General features: G+C 41.1%; 1 protein-coding gene across 2 annotated transcripts in view; it reads right to left on the minus strand.

Annotated features, from left to right (window-relative positions):
* TRAPPC9 (trafficking protein particle complex subunit 9) overlaps positions 1–18300 on the minus strand; it is a 1774054-nt gene that overhangs the window by 1734144 nt on the left and 21610 nt on the right. For both annotated transcript variants that reach the window (XM_053715382.1, XM_053715383.1), the window contains exons 7-8: positions 15512–15637; positions 10360–10576 (exon numbers count right to left, since the gene is read on the minus strand). In XM_053715382.1, the coding sequence (XP_053571357.1) occupies positions 10360–10576; positions 15512–15637 (343 nt within the window). The remainder of the gene's footprint in view (positions 1–10359; positions 10577–15511; positions 15638–18300) is intronic.

Raw genomic sequence — 18300 nt, forward strand, 5'->3', positions numbered from 1 at the left:
AAGAGGAAACGCATAGTAAGTAGGTTAGATGACGAACATTTATTCCATCCTCTGCTATAGTGTATGAGATTATACCACTAAATTATCCTGTGGAATTTACTGTAAAAAATCTCCCCTTTAATATGTTCCCAAGGATTTATGTTACCAGCTGGAGAGTATTAAATTGGTTACAAATATATCCTTTACCTTTACTATGTGATTTGAACTAGCTGATTTTGCCCATAAAAACCACAACAAGAATAAGCAGCATGCCGGTGGAGGTGAGAGAGAGTGTACTAAAATATTTATTTTCAGCTGCTCAATCTAAGTATTGGCTTTTGTGTATAAATAAATATAAGATAATGAGGCAGATGTGTATAGAGAAATACACAAGATAAGGATGTCTACTCTTTCTGCATACTCAGTACATTTAAAAGGGTTGTGTGTTCATTTATCAAAAACAGATATTTCATATACAAAAATAAACGTAATGGAGCAATTTCCCATCAATTTTACTCTGTGATTAGTATAACAACTCATTAGAATCATATTAAGTGTAACCAGTTTTACAGTACAGCGTCCCTTTAAAATTGTGGATTTTTTAAGTCTCAGAATTGGAAATGCACACTACAGAATTCTTAAAACTACTACATACAGCACCTGTCAACTAGTCTTGTCTACTCCAGTAACAAAGCTAGAGTGGCTTGTACAAATTAGGCTAGTGGTGAGTGGATTTTGGCTTTTGAAAAACAATTGCAGCAAACAAGAAGTGTATTTGTTTTTAAACTGTTTACACTTGGGTGATATGTTATTCTATAGCAAGACAATTGTTTAGTTTGATCTTGAAACTAACAGCAAGTGCACAACTCATCCTTAGGGACCAACTGCTCATTGGCCGAAAAGCACAACATTAAAGCTTTATGAATAGACTAGTCCTAAAGCCCGTTCACACGGGTCATTTTTTGCAGTACAGCGGTCCCACCCCTTGCTCACTCTCTCCCCCTCTCTTTTGCGCTCTCTCCCCCCTCTCTTTTGCTCTCTCTCTTCCCCCCCTCTTTCGCTCTCTCTCTCTCCCCCCCTCTCTTTTGCTCTCTCTCTCTTCCCCCCCTCTCTTTTGCTCTCTCTCTATTCCCCCCTCTCTTTTGCTCTCTCTCTCCCCCCCTCTTTTGCTCTCTCTCTCCCCCCCCCCTGTTTTGATCTCTCTCTCTCCCCCCCCTCTCTTTTGATCTCTCTCTCTCCCCCCTCTCTTTTGATCTCTCTCTCTCTCTCTCTCCCCCCTCTCTTTTGATCTCTCTCTCTCTCCCCCCTCTCTTTTGATCTCTCTCTCCCCCCTCTCTTTTGATCTCTCTCTCTCCCCCCTCTCTTTTGATCTCTCTCCCCCCCCCCCTCTTATTATTATTATTATTATCGGTTATTTGTAGAGCGTCAACAGATTCCGCAGCGCTATAAACAAAGGGGGAGTACAACAAAACAATTATAGGGTAGAGGGCCCTGCCAAGAGTTGCACTGTTGTAGTCAGCTCTTAAGAAGGTGATCTACAGACAGCTGGACTTTTAGGCTTACATGCTAAGAGGGTTCAGGGGATTGCAGTGGAGGAGAGGAACTGGTATTAGGAAAGGTTAGCGTAGGTTGTATGCGTCCCTGAACAGTAGAGTCTTTAGGGAGCACTTGAAGCTTTTAAAACTAGAAGAGAGTCTTGTGGAGCGAGGCAGAGAGTTCCATAAGATGGGAGCCAGTCTGGAGAAGTCCTGTAAACGGGAGTGTGATGAGGTGACAAGAGAGGAGGAGAGTAGGAGGTCATGAGCAGAGCGAAGGGGACGGGAGGGAGAGTATCTGGAGACAAGGTCTGAGATGTAGCGGGGAGCAGTGCAGTTGAGGGCTTTGTATGTAAGAGTGAGAGTTTTGTGTTTGATCCTAGAGGCAAGAGGAAGCCAGTGAAGGGATTGGCAGAGAGGCGCAGCAGATGAAGAGCGACGTGTAAGGAAGATGAGTCTGGCAGAGGCATTGATTATGGATTGTAAAGGAGCTAGGCGGTAGGAGGGGAGACCAGAGAGGACAGAGTTGCAGTAATCAAGGCGGGAAAGAATGAGAGAGTGGATTAAAATCTTAGTTGTGTCTTGTGTAAGGAAGTGTCTAATTTTAGAGATGTTTTTAAGGTGGAAGCGGCAGGCTGTAGCCAAGGACTGAATGTGAGGAGTGAAGGAAAGATTTGAGTCAAATGTGACCCCGAGACATCGGGCATGCGGGGTAGGGGTAATGATGGAGTTGTCGACAGTTATAGAGATATTGGGGGTGGAGATTTTGGAAGAAGGGGGGAAAATGAGGAGCTCAGTTTTGGAGAGATTTAGCTTGAGGTAGTGAGAGGACATCCAGGAAGAGATGTGAGAAAGACAGTTAGTGACACGGGTTAGCAAGGAAGGAGATAGTTCTGGTGCAGAGAAGTAGATTTGGGTGTCATCGGCATACAGATGATATTGGAAACTGTGGGACTTAATAAGGGAACCTAGTGATGACGTATAGATTGAGAAGAGAAGGGGACCGAGGACAGAGCCTTGCGGTACTCCGACAGAAAGGGGTGACGGGGCAGAGGAGGCCCCAGAGAAGGCTACACTGAAGGTACGGTTTGACAGGTAGGAAGAGAGCCACGAAAGGGCTGTGTCACAGATGCCGAAGGATTGGAGGGTTTGGAGCAAAAGAGGGTGGTCGACAGTGTCAAAGGCTGCGGACAGATCAAGGAGGATAAGCAGAGAGAAGTGGCCTTTTGATTTAGCTGTAAGTAGGTCGTTGGTGACCTTAACAATAGCTGTCTCTGTGGAGTGATAGGGACGAAATCCAGATTGCAGCGGGTCAAGAAGGGAGTTTAACGTAAGGAAATGGGATAGGCGTGCATATACTAGTTTTTCGAGAAGCTTTGAAGCAAGAGGGAGGAGGGAAATTGGGCGGTAGTTGGATGGGGAGGTAGGATCAAGGGAAGGTTTTTTGAGGATAGGTGTGACCAGTGCATGTTTCAATGATGAGGGAAATGTACCAGTGCTGAGGGAGAGGTTGAAAATGTGTGTTAGTATAGGGGTAAGGGTATCAGAGAGAGAGGGGAGCAGCTGTGAGGGGATAGGGTCAAGGGGACAGGTAGTGAGTTGAGAGCGCAGTATAAGTGCTGAAACTTCGTCCTCAGTAACAGGGGAGAATGAACTAAGTTTCAGGTTATGAGGGTTGTGGTTGAGTGAGAGTATTTGAGGGGGGGAGAGAATGGAATTGTGTTGAGAGCTGATTTCATGTCTGATGGAATCAATTTTGTTAATGAAGTGACTGGCAAAGTCTTGAGCTGACAGAGAAGTTGTATTAGGAAGTGGGGGAGGGCGGAGGAGACTATTGAAAGTGGAGAACAGACGTTTTGGATTTGAAGAAAGATTAGAGATAAGAGTAGAGAAGTAGTGTTGCTTGTGGAGATTAAGGGCAGAGTAGTAGGAGTTCAAGATGAATTTGTAATGAAGAAAATCAGCTGAACTCCGTGATTTTCTCCAATGCCGTTCAGCAGTACGGGAACATCTGCGTAGGTACCGTGTCAGAGGAGTATGCCAGGGCTGGGGATTAGTGTGTGATTTCCTAGCAGTGGTAAGAGGGGCGAGATTGTCAAGGACGGATATAAGGGTGGAATTATAGTGGCAGATAGATTGTTCAGGGCAGGAAAAGGAGGAGAAGGTTGAGAGGAGCGGTTGAAGGGAATTAGCAAGTTGTTGCTGATCTAAAGACCTAATGCTTCTGTGAAGTTTGGTGTGAGGTGTAGAAGGTGGGAGAGTTGTAGGAAGGGATGATATGTTGCAGGTAAGGAGATGGTGGTCAGAAAGAGGAAAAGGGGAGTTTGAGAAGTTTGAGAGAGTGCATCGATAGCTAAACATCAGGTCAAGGGAGTGACCGTCTTTGTGAGTGGGAGAATCAGTCCATTGTGACAGACCGAAAGAGGAAGTGAGTTGCAGAAGTTGTTTAGCAGATGAGGCAGTGGGATTGTTAATGGGGATGTTGAAGTCGCCAAGAATGAGGGCAGGGGTATCTGAGGAAAGGAAATAAGGAAGCCAGGCAGCAAAGTGATCTAAAAATTGAGTTGGGGAGCCAGGGGGGCGGTATATGACTGCAACACGTATAGAGAGGGGAGAGAATAACCGAATCATGTGTGCTTCAAATGAAGAAAATGTGAGTGAAGAGAAGGGCTGTATTTGTTGGAAGGTGCAACGAGAGGAAAGTAAAATACCGACACCACCTCCTTGTCTATTGCCAGACCTAGGAGTGTGGCTGAAATGGAGACCCCCATGTGACAGTGCAGCAGTGGATGCTGTGTCTGAAGCAGAGAGCCAGGTTTCTGTAAGAGCCAGAAGGTTAAGAGAGTGGGAGATGAAGAGATCATGGATAGAAGTTAGCTTGTTGCAAACAGAGCGAGAGTTCCAGAGTGCACAAATGAAGGGGGAGGGGTTTTTAGATGTAAGAGGAATGCGATTAAGGTTACCAGAGTTTAGTTTTTGAAGTATATTGAAAGGCACACAAGGATGTGAAAGGTTAGGAGGTTGTGAGGGACCAGGATTAGGGGAGATGTCGCCAGCAGCTAGTATGAGCAAGAGGGAGAGTGACATGAGATGAGAAGCAGATTTGCAGTAATGAGACTGTTGTTTAACTGAAGTGCAGGGGGGAGAGAGAGTATTTAGGAATAAGTAGAGTTCATGAGTACAAAAGTAAGGTGAGTATAAGAGAGATGGGCTAATGAACAGTGCAGGTGGAGAGGGTGAAGGAGTAACTGAGTAATGTAGTTTGTTGTAGAGACAAGAGGTAGCAAAAAGGAATATGAAGATATTGAGCATTATTCTGAAAGTGGGAACCAAGTAAACACATAAGACACAGTGTTACAGCAGCACTTGCAAGAGGATACAATGATATAAATAAAACATAGTAATACAAGAGTACTTGCCTTGTGTCTTGCCCCTTCTTTTTTTGATCTCTCTCTCCCCCCTCCTCTCTTTTGATCTCTCTCCCCCCCCTCTTTTGCCCTCTCTCCCCCCTCTCTTTTGCTCTCTCTCCCCCCTCTCTTTTGCTCTCTCTCCCCCCTCTCTTTTGCTCTCTCTCTCCCCCTCTCTTTTGCTCTCTCTCTCCCCCCTCTCTTTTGCTCTCTCTCCCCCCTCTCTTTTGCTCTCTCTCCCCCCTCTCTTTTGCTCTCTCTCTCTCCCCTTCTCTTTTGCTCTCTCTCTCTCCCCCTTCTCTTTTGCTCTCTCCCCCCTCTCTTTTGCTCTCTCTCTCTCCCCCCTCTCTTTTGCTCTCTCTCCCCCCTCTCTTTTGCTCTCTCTCTCTCTCCCCCCTCTCTTTTGCTCTCTCTCTCTCCCCCCTCTCTTTTGCTCTCTCTCTCCCCCTCTTTTGCTCTCTCTCTCTCCCCCCTCTCTTTTGCTCTCTCTCTCTCCCCCCTCTCTTTTGCTCTCTCTCCCCCCTCTCTTTTGCTCTCTCTCTCTCCCCCCTCTCTTTTGCTCTCTCTCTCTCCCCCATCTCTTTTGCTCTCTCTCTCTCCCCCCCTCTCTTTTGCGCTCTCTCTCTCCCCCTCTCTTTTGCGCTCTCTCTCTCCCCCCTCTCTTTTGCGCTCTCTCTGTCTTTTGCTCTCTCTCTCTCTTTTGCTCTCTCTCCCTCCTCTCTTTTGCTCTCTCTCCCCCTCTCTTTTGTGCTCTCTCACCCTCTCTCTTGCGCTCTCTCTCTCGCTCCACCTCTTTTGCTCCCTCTCTCCCCCTCTCTTTTACGCTCTCTCCCTCTCTTTTGTACTCTCTCCCCCCTCTCTTTTGCGCTCTCTCTCCCCCCCCTCTCTCTCCGCGCTCTCTCCCCCCTCTCTTTTGCGCTCTCTCTCCCCCCCCTCTCTTTTGCGCTCTCTCTACCCCCTCTATTGCTCTCTCTCTACCCCTCTTTTTTGCTTTTTCTCCCCCTCTTTTGCTTTCTCTCCCCCCTCTTTTGCGTTCTCTCTCTCTTTAGCGCTCTCTCTCTCGCTCCACCTCTTTTGCTCCCTCTCTCCCCCTCTCTTTTGCGCTCTCTCCCCCCCCCCCTCTCTATCTCCCCCCCTTGCTCTCTCTCTCTTCCCCCCCTCTCTTGCTCTCTCACTACCCCTCTCTTTTGCTTTCTCTCCCCCTCTTTTGCGCTCTCTCTCCCCCCTCTTTTGCGTTCTCTCCCCCCTCTTTTGCGCTCTCTCTCTCCGCCCCTTTTGTGCGCTCTCTCTCCCCCTCTCTTTTGCACTCTCTCTCTCCCCCTCTCTTTTGCGCTCTCTCTCCCCCCCCTCTCTTTTGCGCTCTCTCCCCCCTCTCTTTTGCGCTCTCTCTCCCCCCCCCTCTCTTTTGCGCTCTCTCTCCCCCCCTCTCTTTTGCGCTCTCTCCCCCCTCTCTTTTGCGCTCTCTCTCCCCCCCCTCTCTTTTGCGCTCTCTCTCCATCCCCTCTTTTCTGCTCTGTCTCTTTTTTTTGCTCTCTCCATCCCTCTCTATTGCTCTCTCTCCCCCTCTCTTTTGCTCTCTCTCTCCCCCCCTCTCTTTTGCTCTGTCTCTCTCCCCTCTCTTTTGCTCTCTCTCTCCATCCCTCTCTTTTGCTCTCTCCCCCCTCTCCCTCTATCTTCCCTCTATTTTGTTCTTTCCCCTCTATTTTGCTCTCTCTCCCCTCTCTTCTGCTCTTCCCCCTCTCTTTAGCTCTTTCCTATCTTTTTTTGTCTCTCTCCCTCTCTTTCTATTTCTCTCCCCTCTCTCGCGCCCGGTCACGCCCCGACCACGCCCACATTCCCGGCCACACCCATGCCCCCGTCCGGCCACGCCCACTTCCACCGCAACAGCAGGTCAGGTGTGTTTGTCCTCGTGCTGTCTCTACTGCGCATGACAGCTTCGGACAAACACACTTGGCCTTTTATATATTAGGATAGGAAACACCTGCACCCATATAAATAAAATGCAATTCTTTTTCAACCCAGGAACATGCCTCTAATATAGCTTTATTGTAAGAGTTTTTATTGGCCTATACTCTAGCACCAATCAGCCTCTATTTTTTTGCATTGAAACCGTCACAGTCGCAGAAGAAAAAACGCACAGCTCCCTTTGTTTCCTATACAGATTAGGCGCTGAGCTGAAGTTACCGATAGCTTTGCCACTGGCAATTGCAAATTAAATTCAAATATTAAGCAGTTTTTCTAAAATTATGTTTTCACTTCACCAACATAACCATTATCATTTTCAACAGGAGTGAGCACAATGTTATCTATATGGCACACATGAACTAGCACTGTCTGGCTGTTGCTGCAAGGTTTATAAAGCACTGAGATAACAGGCAGCCTGTGAGAAACTGGTTATGAAAAACTGGGGAATGGGTAGTAAAGCCGTTATCTATATTTTTAAACAATAATAAAAATCAAGTGGACTCTTCTTTTAAGGAAGAAAGTAAACATCTTGTAAAAACAAGCACAATTAATTAACTTATCAGGTTAGTGTGAACAATTATTTTTCCCATGTCCAAACTCCACCCTTGTTTGTAGACACATCCAGCAACCCTGCTTTGATTTTCAGTTGTTCCTCTGCTAAAGCCGATTAGAAACGGATATGTAGTAGGTAAGCCTGCCCCTCATTGGCCCATTAGCTGTATCCTCATCTGGAGAGGCACAGGACCAGAACTTTGACTATGTATTTAACCCTTTCACTAAAGGTTAAACCCAAAGTAAAATAATGGAATGTATTTTAATATAAAATTACCTAAAAGAGACAGTCCAGTCCAAAAAAAAACTTTCATGACTCAGATAGGGCATGCAATTTTAAACAACTTTCCAATTAATTTTATCATCAAATTAGCTTTGCTCTCTTGGTATTCTTAGTTGAAAGCTAAAACCTTGGTAGGCTAGTATGCTTATTTCTAAGCCCTTGAAGGCCGCCTCTTATCTCATTTGCATTTTTACAGTTTTTCACAGCTAGACAGTGCTAGTTCATGTGTGTCATATAGATAACAATGACTGGCTAAAATGCAAGTCTGTCAGGCTGCAGAGGTTGAAATACAAAGTAATGACAGAGGTAAAAAGTATATTAATATAACCGTGTTGGTTATGCCAAACAAGGGAATGAGTAATAAAGGGATTATCTATCATTTTAAACAATTGATTAAAACTATATTGCAAAGCTGATTTACTACACAAAATTAAACATTTTTGATTGAAATCTCAAAAGGGTTACTGTCACTATAAATCTTTATTAATTACAGCATTACAGACTCTGGAATTCTGTGCGTTTAACCCTCACAAAATGGTCAAACACCTAGGTAACGCATCTCTCAGAAGCGGCAAAGCCTTGCAGTTTCTGAACAGAACCTGACAAGTGAGCCAATCAGAAACAGTTCATTAATTTGATGAGTTTTAAGTCAGGTTGCTAAGGAAATCTTAAAGGGACAGTCTAGTCAAAAATAAGCTTTCATGATTTAGATAGGGAATGTCATTTTAAACAACTTTCCAATTTACTTTTATCACCAATTTGATTTGTTCTCTTGTTATTCTTAGTTGAAAGCTAAACCTATGTAGGCTCATATGCTAATTTCTTAGACTTTAAAGGCCGCCGCTTATCAGAATGAATTTTGACCGTTTTTTAAAACTAGAAGGCGTTAGTTTATGTGTGCCATATAGATAACATTGTGCTCACGCCTGTGAAGTTACCTAGGAGTCAGCACTGATTGGCTAAAATGAAAGTCTGTCAAAATAACTGAAATAAGGGGGCAGGTAAAAAACTGTGTTGGTTGTGGTTGTGGGGAATGGGTAATAAAGGGATTATCTATCTTTTTAAACAATAACAATTCTGGAGTAGACTGTCCCTTTAAATGTTTAACATTTAAATTATGTATGCAAAGTAATGACATAAAAATTAGACCTAGAATTTCTAACTAATTAATGAATCAATAAAAATTCATAAATTCATTCATTCCAAAGATAAATATAAGAAATGCACATTTTCTTATACTGGATAGACCTTTTTAAAGAATGAACTATTGAATGAACACATTTCTTTGATTCGTTGATGAGGCAATTAATGTAATGGATACGACACCCAAATGTTTTCTTTCATGATTCAGATAGCGCATGCAATTTTAAGCAACTTTCTAATTTACTCCTATTATCAATTTTTCTTTGTTCTCTTGGTGATTGATGGCTAAATGTAGCCACCAATCAGCTAGCGCTACCCAGGGTGCTGAACCAAAAATGGGCCGGCTCCTAAGCTTAAATTCCAGCTCTTCAAATAAAGATGCCATGAGAACAAAAAATATTGATAATAGGAGTAAATTAGAAAGTTGTTTAAAGTCGCGTGCTCTATCTGAATCACGAAATAATTTTTTTGGGGTTTAGTATCCTTTTAAAAGTACCAGTCATTCATTAGGGAAAAAAAACTTGTAATAACTAAAAAATGAACAAGTAATAAAAAAAAGAAATCAGCATTTAGTATATCGGCATGTTAATGTGCGCGTATTGTGAGCATACTGCGTACATAAATGTAAATTTAATTTGATTTCCCTAATAATTTGTATAAAAGGAGGTAAAAGAGGATTTTTCAATCTAAAAAGAATCATATGTATTTAACTCCTTCAGGGTTTAAACATGTAGTCAAAGTTGTAATCCTGGAACACCTTTCTGCATTCAGATGAGGATACGGCCAGTGATTTGAGCATACGATTGTATGCCTGCTCCTCATTGGCCAATCAGCTGTATCCTCAATTGGAGTGGCACAGGACCAGAACTTTGACTATGTATTTAACCCTTTTGCGCTGGGGTTAAACCCACAGTAAAATAGAATGTATTTAAATATAAACGACTTAATGAAATAGAGCATTTTCATTTTTTTACACTCAAATGCTCTAATAAAGTTCAATTAATTGAAGACAAACATAATAAATACTAAAATGCCATAATTAATTTATAAACAAATTGTAATCCTATTAATCTCTCTTTTTTCATTTTCCCATCCCATACTGAGTTCATAAGTGTGCATGTGTCAAGCACTATATAGCAGCAGCATTCCAACAATGTTATACATGTGCACACTCCCAAACCTACACAAAAGGAGCTAAGTATTCACAAAGGATTCCAAGAGAAAAGGATAAGTTTATCAATAAAAGTAAATTGGAAAGATTTTTTTTTATTTTAATGGTATGTTCTATATGAATCAAGAAAGTTTGATTCTGGCTCCCATATCCCTTTAATGCTCTCTCAGACGCTGCAGAAGACGTTAGCTGGAAAGGCACATTTCTATTGACCTGCCTTACTGGTGAATTATCCCGGTAATGAAGTGCACCTGACCACGGATTCACTGCTGTGTATATAGGAATATGTAACAGATATGTTTTCCCCCTAGTACAATGTTATACCTTTGCTGAAATCCTTGGGATCCAGAGACAAGCTATAGCCAGGCAGGGTTTCAAGGAGAAGCTTGTAACACGCTTTCCAGCCAGGCTCTGGGATGCTGGGAGCCACACACTGCATGGCTGCTACGCGTTTGAAGAAAGCCGACTTGCGGTGAAATCCAATGAGCTCGTACAGCTCGGAGAGAACACTGTACCGCTGGATCTTCTCCTCCTCAGAAAGCTAGAATCACAGAAGCTCAGATGAAACCCATTTATAAATAAAACACTGTGCATTTAGGTGGAAACAGACATAGAACACATGCTCCAAGACTAAAAAGTTTCTACATTCTACTAGTTATCTGCAAGTGTATGAAGGACCTTTTTCTTTTTTTACATATTTTAGCCGAAAAAGCAGTCTATAGATAAAAGGACATTAAACTAATTTTATATAAGCATTGTATATATCAGTAATTAAGCACAATAAGCACATCAAATTATTCAAATCTAAAAAATAGTGGAAGTAAACAGCAAAGGTATTTGTTTAATACACAAAATAAAACACTTTATGGAGAACAATATTTTTAGTGTAATGACCTTTACACAAACATAGTCGTGTAGAGAAAAACATAAAAGAAGATGTCAACTCATCTATAAAAAGAATTTCTTCTGACTCTTAGTTCCTACAATCAGGTATAGACAGGGTATACACTCCATACACAGGCAGAGATATTCTTCCGAGAAATGAATTTCTTCATGCTGTGCGTGATACATATTGCTAGATTTATCAATGTGTGAACCTGTACGCATTTAATCACAAATTGAGCGGTGCAATTGTTCACCATATTTACCTGTACAATGACGCCCCACTTCCCTCATGCAACCAATTCAGTGAGAGTAGGGATTTTCAATAACCCCAGTCGAATGGATACGGTGATTTTCATCTGCCAGCTCTAAGTTGGTGAGAGGGTTTATGAAGCAGCCGTTTAAATCCGGCTCAAATGAGCAAGCCTATAGCCGATCAGAGCATTCGGACGATGATAAATGTAGCCCATATTCTTAACAAGTGAGAATATTGCTTTTTCTCACATGCACTATGCAGAAACTTCTCAGAAGTGCTAGAACTCCAGAGGTCATGAGTTTCCAGCTATACATTTTATCCCTGGTCCTTAAAAACCATAACAGAGGGAATATCAGGCAGTCAAATATGGTTCTCCCATACGCTCACTCATGATCTTATAAGCTAACAGGATAGCAGAACAATTTACATGCTCTAATTCATTATTGAATGCAATTTTGACTATAGACCCTGCAAATCGTGCATTGGGCATGTCTGTTGAGGACCACCTATTCTCTCCGACTCCAAAATAGTATTTTAACTATGCATTTAACATCTGAGTGGATTATACTCATAGACTTGCAGAGTCAGTAATACTAAAATTAATAAGAGCAAGTCAATTTTGTACTGCAATCTCCCTTGCAGGCAATTTATGAAAAAAGATTGAGATTTTAAATCAAAAGAAGGGACGAAATGAAGACAGTACATTTCTTTCAAAGCTGGATACAGTGTCAAAATATCAAAGTGAAGATCTACTTTCCACTGAAACAAGGAAAATCAATCTGGACATTCAGAGAGCCGAAGACCAACAATATCATTAGAATTGGTACTAGGGGCTAGAGGCCTAAATCTGGGCAATAATCTCTGGTAGCACAAAGAACAGCACCCAGCAGCAAGCTGGCACCAACGACACCTTCCTTTATAAAGTTGTCATAGACAGTTTTCTGTTACTCTGAACTACCAAGTGATTACAACTGATTTTAGAACCAGGTGCAGTTATGTTGTCAAACTGAACAAGGGGGCAGTTTTCATACACTGCAGAGTTTACCTTATTAGCAATGGAGTAGCAAGCGGGCAATTCTGGACTGGCAGCATACCTAGAGATGCCCACCATGCAGAATCTCAGCCCTTATCTTTTATAAAATGCACACCTAAAGGGAAAGACAAACACAAACAAATACACCGCTGTAGCGTGTCTACATTTCAGCTGTACCTTTAAAGAGGAGGACTTTCTTGATGTTTATCAGTCTGATTTCATCTGAAAATTTACCCCAGCGTGAAACCAGGAGATTCTCATCAGAGAAAAAGTAATCTGCATAAATGCACAATAAGATTGTTCTCTCTAACACGCAGAAATCAATTAATCGCATGATACAAGTAGCTCACATGTTCCAAATAATAAATACGTTTAATTACATATGATTAAAAGTCTCAAGCTAAAGTAATGGACGCCCACAGAAGTTTTTCCAAACAAAATAATATTATTGGCAGCGTGTGCAGCAGGAGAGGTTGCGTATAGTATGCATGCTCTACTTAATTTAAAAATGGCGGCTCACTGACATCAAAAAGCCAAGTGGGGGACAACATAGCTAAACTACTATGGACGCCTGAAACACACAGGCCCCAGACAGGGAAAAACTTTATAACTATCTCGCACACACTATTTATATGGGATAAGCTGACACAGAAATACCCAATACTTAATAGCAGATCGTCAGCTGCACCACTAACAAATCTTAACACTTCGATAGACAAGATTGTACAAAGCAAATGGATAAATAGAGGTCTATATAGGATAGCAGACACCTTCATTAACGGGAAATTTTTGACCAACCAACAGTATAGGGCGTTAGATCCAACAAATGAAAACACATGGTTTCACTACTTTCAATTAAGAGCTAATGTAATGGAAGCCCTGGGAAATTTACCTCCACACAATCGTACCATGTTTGAAATGATGTGCTTAGCTAAAACAAGAATGAAGGGAGCTATTGCTAAATTATATCTTACATTTAACATTATCAAACCTGACACTAAAACCTCTCTTATGACCAAATGGGAAAACGATCTGGAGCAAGAGTGGTCAATCCAACAATGGACTGCAACACTTAGACAGGGTACATCTTTCTCAATTAATGCATCTTTACAGGAAAATGTTATTAAATCTTCGTTTAGATGGTATCTATGCCCCAGTAAGATCTACAAAATGGGAGGGGAGAACACTAGCCATTGCTTTAGAGGATGTGGAGAAGAAGGCAGTTATATACATATGTGGTGGCACTGCACCAAAATCCAACCACTCTGGAATAAGGCAGCTTCCCTTTTAAGTACAGTTTTTGAGAGAGAAATAGAGCTTCACTCTGAACACGAGCTACTACATTTTCCAATAGAGGGGTTTACAACACGACAGAACAAACTCATAGCGATTGTTAACACCGCTGTACAATTAATAATTGCTAAGTACTGGAAAACAGAGCCACCGGGTTTTTACCTGATATAGAGCAAAAAATAGAACATATATATATAAGATGTCCAAGGCAGCTGCTGATCTGCTCCTTAACTTAGATCACTTTATAGCAATATGGGAGCCCTGGATTATGTATTGGGAAGCCAGACAGAGAAATCAACAGGTGATGTGACAAAGCAATCCTACAGATATGTAAATGTTAGAATGCTTATTGGACTAGTTTCTTTTCTGTGCGAGCTAATGAAGTTTTGTAAAGTTATGTTCAAATGCAATGTGTTCAATTGTACTTTATAACATATGCTAATAAAAGCAATTTGCATAAAAATAAAAAAAAAGCCAAGTGTGTGCTTTTGCTGAATTATAAAAAGCTAAACTCTAGGGGGGGACTATTTGCACCCTCCTGCCTGCTCCGGATGCCCTTATTAGAAGTTTATATCCAAGAAGTAAAACTATGAATTCTCCTCTTTAATTAACCATCAAGCTGCTGCGTTATTGTGAAACCAACTAAGCAAACAGGATTAGATCACTAAACTAAAAGACAACACTGACCTCTAATGTTCAATTGTGATCACAACACTGATCTTAATTATTTTCTGTGAACATCTTTGGTAGTCATTAGCCCTTTTGATACGTATGTTTATGTGCACATTGTGGCCTATCTTTTAAGTCACACTATGAGACAAGCTGACACACCATTTGAGGTCTATTCTCCAGATCAAGCTATGGATCTGTAAAACACCATCATATAATGAAAAATCAGTGTGAAAATATTGTGATCTGAGATTCAACAAGCTCAGAAATCTGCATCAGGTTTACATCTCTTACACGTGTTTAAAAACAAAGGACTAGGTCATAAGTGGAGCGCAAAATATCGCTTCCGCGAAAGCAATATTTGCTCCACTAAATAATACCAGCGCACGCAAATGTGCGCTGGTATTACAAGTTAGGTGTAATGCAAATGCAATTGCACGGAAGCTTTGCGATCACGAGAGCGCGCTTCTATGGGCTCCAATGGGAGCCTCATTCTCATCCCACTAGGCACGGCATGAGAACTAGCACAGCAAAGGAGGTAGGTCACGCAGCCATGTGCGGCAGATTGTAAATATATATGTATATTAATATATATTTATGTGTTTATATTGGTATATACACATTAACACATAAATACATATGTATACAAGCATATACATTTATATTTATAGAGAACACACACAGTTCCCATAGACCGCTATGTGAAGGACCATTTCAGTGCCGTTTTTTTTTCTAACACCCCACTCCCACCAACTTTACCTTTCGTAACTGCTTTTTGCAGGGTTTTTTATTTTTAAAAAGTGCTGCATTTATTTTATTTGAAAATTAACCAGAGGTCTGACCTCTGGTTCATTTTCTGAGAGCTAATTGCTGTCAGTTCATGGTCTAACTATTTAAATCAGCCTGGGAATAGAAACGTAGTGTTCATGACACAAGAAATATACATAACCAGCAGCTATAAAAACACAAAGCAGCAATGTACAGTATAAGTTCCAGCACTATAAAAGGTTCTATGGCGAGTAAACCACCTCTGTTCAGACAGAGAACATATTGATTTCTATTGTCAATTTAAGTTGTCTTGGTATAAGTTGTGGAACCCTAGCTAAATTTGTTGACAGAATACCTAGGTAGGCTCAGGAGTGTGCATGTGTTTTAAGCACTATATGGCTAAATATAGTGTTCAAGACACGTGCACACTCCTGAATGTTCCTCGGTAAACTCTTATGGGGAAAAAAACAAGAGAAAGAAGTAACCTTAAAAAATAAGAATTTGAACGTTTTTAAATTGTACACTCGATGTCATGAGAAATTAAATCCGACTACTGTAGGCACCAGCATCCTTACCTGGCGAAGGTTGATGTATACCACGTTCTGCAGGAACTCAGAAGCCTCCATGCTTTTCTTCTGTATGGCCAGGACTCGAACGGCTTTCACACAGGCTTCCAGCTCTATCACTCCGGCTGTCTTAGACTACAGTGATAAAGATACAACAGGCTGAAACATCCACATCGCGATTTAAAAAAAAATAACTGTTAAACATGCAATTCTGAATAAAAAATGCGTTAAACTACAGAATCTTAAAATACATATTTCTCATTGTTCAATACAGGCTGAGAGCATTAAAATTAATTTAAATGTAGTTTAAATGACTTGCCTATCAGTAAATAGTAAAACTACAGGTGATGTGTATTATAGCTGGTGTACCCATCAGTGAGTATACTAAATCTGACGCTCACATGCCTATCAATAAGTATATCACAACTGGTGTACCTATCAGTGAGTATACTAAATCTGACGTTCACATGCCTATCAATAAGAATACTACAGCTGGTGTACCCATCAGTGAGTATACTAAATCTGACGCTCACATGCCTATCAATAAGTATATCACAACTGGTGTACCTATCAGTGAGTATACTAAATCTGACGTTCACATGCCTATCACTAAGTATACTACAGCTGGTGTACCTATCAGTGAGTATACTAAATCTGACGCTCACATGCCTATCAATAAGTATATCACAACTGGTGTACCTATCAGTGAGTATACTAAATCTGACGCTCACATGCCTATCAATAAGTATACTACAACTGGTGTACCTATCAGTGACTATACTAAATCTGACCCTCACATGCCTATCACTAAGTATACAACTAGTGTACCTATCAGTGAGTATACTAAATCTGACGCTCACATGCCTATCAATAAGTATACTATAGCTCACATTCCTATCAATAAGTATACTACAGCTGGTGTACCTATCAGTGAGTATACTAAATCTGACGCTCACATGCCTATCAATAAGTATACTACAGCTGGTGTACCTATCAGTGAGTATACTAAATCTGACGCTCACATGCCTATCAATAAATAAACTACAGCTGGTGTACCTATCAGTGAGTATACTAAATCTGACGCTCACATGCCTATGAATAAGTATACTACAGCTGGTGTACCTATCAGTGAGTATACTAAATCTGACGCTCACATGCCTATCAATAAGTATACTATAGCTGGTGTACCTATCAATAAGTATACTACAACTGGTGTACCTATCAGTGAGTATACTAAATCTGATGCTCACATGCCTATCAATAAGAATACTACAGCTGGTGTACCTATCAGTGAGTATACTAAATCTGACGCTCACATGCCTATCAATAAGTATACTACAGCTGGTGTACCTATCAGTGAGTATACTAAATCTGACGCTCACATGCCTATCAATAAGTAAACTACAGCTGGTGTACCTATCAGTGAGTATACTAAATCTGACGCTCACATGCCTATGAATAAGTATACTACAGCTGGTGTACCTATCAGTGAGTATACTAAATCTGACGCTCACATGCCTATCAATAAGTATACTATAGCTGGTGTACCTATCAATAAGTATACTACAACTGGTGTACCTATCAGTGAGTATACTAAATCTGATGCTCACATGCCTATCAATAAGTATACTACAGCTGGTGTACCTATCAGTGAGTATACTAAATCTGACGCTCACATGCCTATCAATAAGTATACTACAACTGGTGTACCTATCAGTGAGTATACTAAATATGACGCTCACATGCCTATCAATAAGTATACTACAACTGGTGTACCTATCAGTGACTATACTAAATCTGACCCTCACATGCCTATCACTAGGTATATCACAACTGGTGTACCTATCAGTGAGTATACTAAATCTGACGCTCACATGCCTATCAATACGTATACTACAGCTGGTGTACCTATCGGTGAGTACTGTATACTAAATCTGACACTCACATGCCTATCAATAAGTATACTACAACTGGTGTACCTATCAGTAACTATACTAAATCTGACGCTCACATGCCTATTAATAAGTATACTATAGCTGGTGTACCTATCAGTGAGTATACTAAATCTGACGCTCACATACCTATCAATAAGTATACTACAACGGGTGTACCTATCAGTGAGTACACTAAATCTGAAGCTCACATGCCTATCAATAAGTATACTACAACGGGTGTACCTATCAGTGAGTACACTAAATCTGAAGCTCACATGCCTATCAATAAGTATACTACAACTGGTGTACCTATCAGTGAGTATACTAAATCTGACGCTCACATGCCTATCAATAAGTATACTACAACTGGTGTACCTATCAGTGAGTATACTAAATCTGACGCTCACATGCCTATCAATAAATAAGCTACAACTGGTGTGCCTATCAGTGAGTATACTTAATCTGACGCTCACATGCCTATCAATACGTATACTACAACTGGTGTACCTATGAGTGAGTATACTAAATCTGACGCTCACATGCCTATCAATAAGTATACTACAACTAGTGTACCTATCAGTGAGTATACTAAATCTGACTCTCACATGCCTATCAATAAGTATATCACAAATGGTGTACCTATCAGTGAGTATACTAAATCTGACGCTCACATGCCTATCAATAAGTATACTACAACTGGTGTACCTATCAGTGAGTATACTAAATCGGACGCTCACATGCCTATCAATAAGTATACTAAAACTGGTGTGCCTATCAGTGAGTATACTAAATCTGACGCTCACATCCCTATTAATAGGTATACCAAATCTGACGCTCACATGCCTATCAATAAGTATACTAAAT

Source organism: Bombina bombina, chromosome 5 (genome assembly GCF_027579735.1).
Source record: "Bombina bombina isolate aBomBom1 chromosome 5, aBomBom1.pri, whole genome shotgun sequence".
Taxonomy (NCBI): Eukaryota; Metazoa; Chordata; class Amphibia; order Anura; family Bombinatoridae; genus Bombina; species Bombina bombina.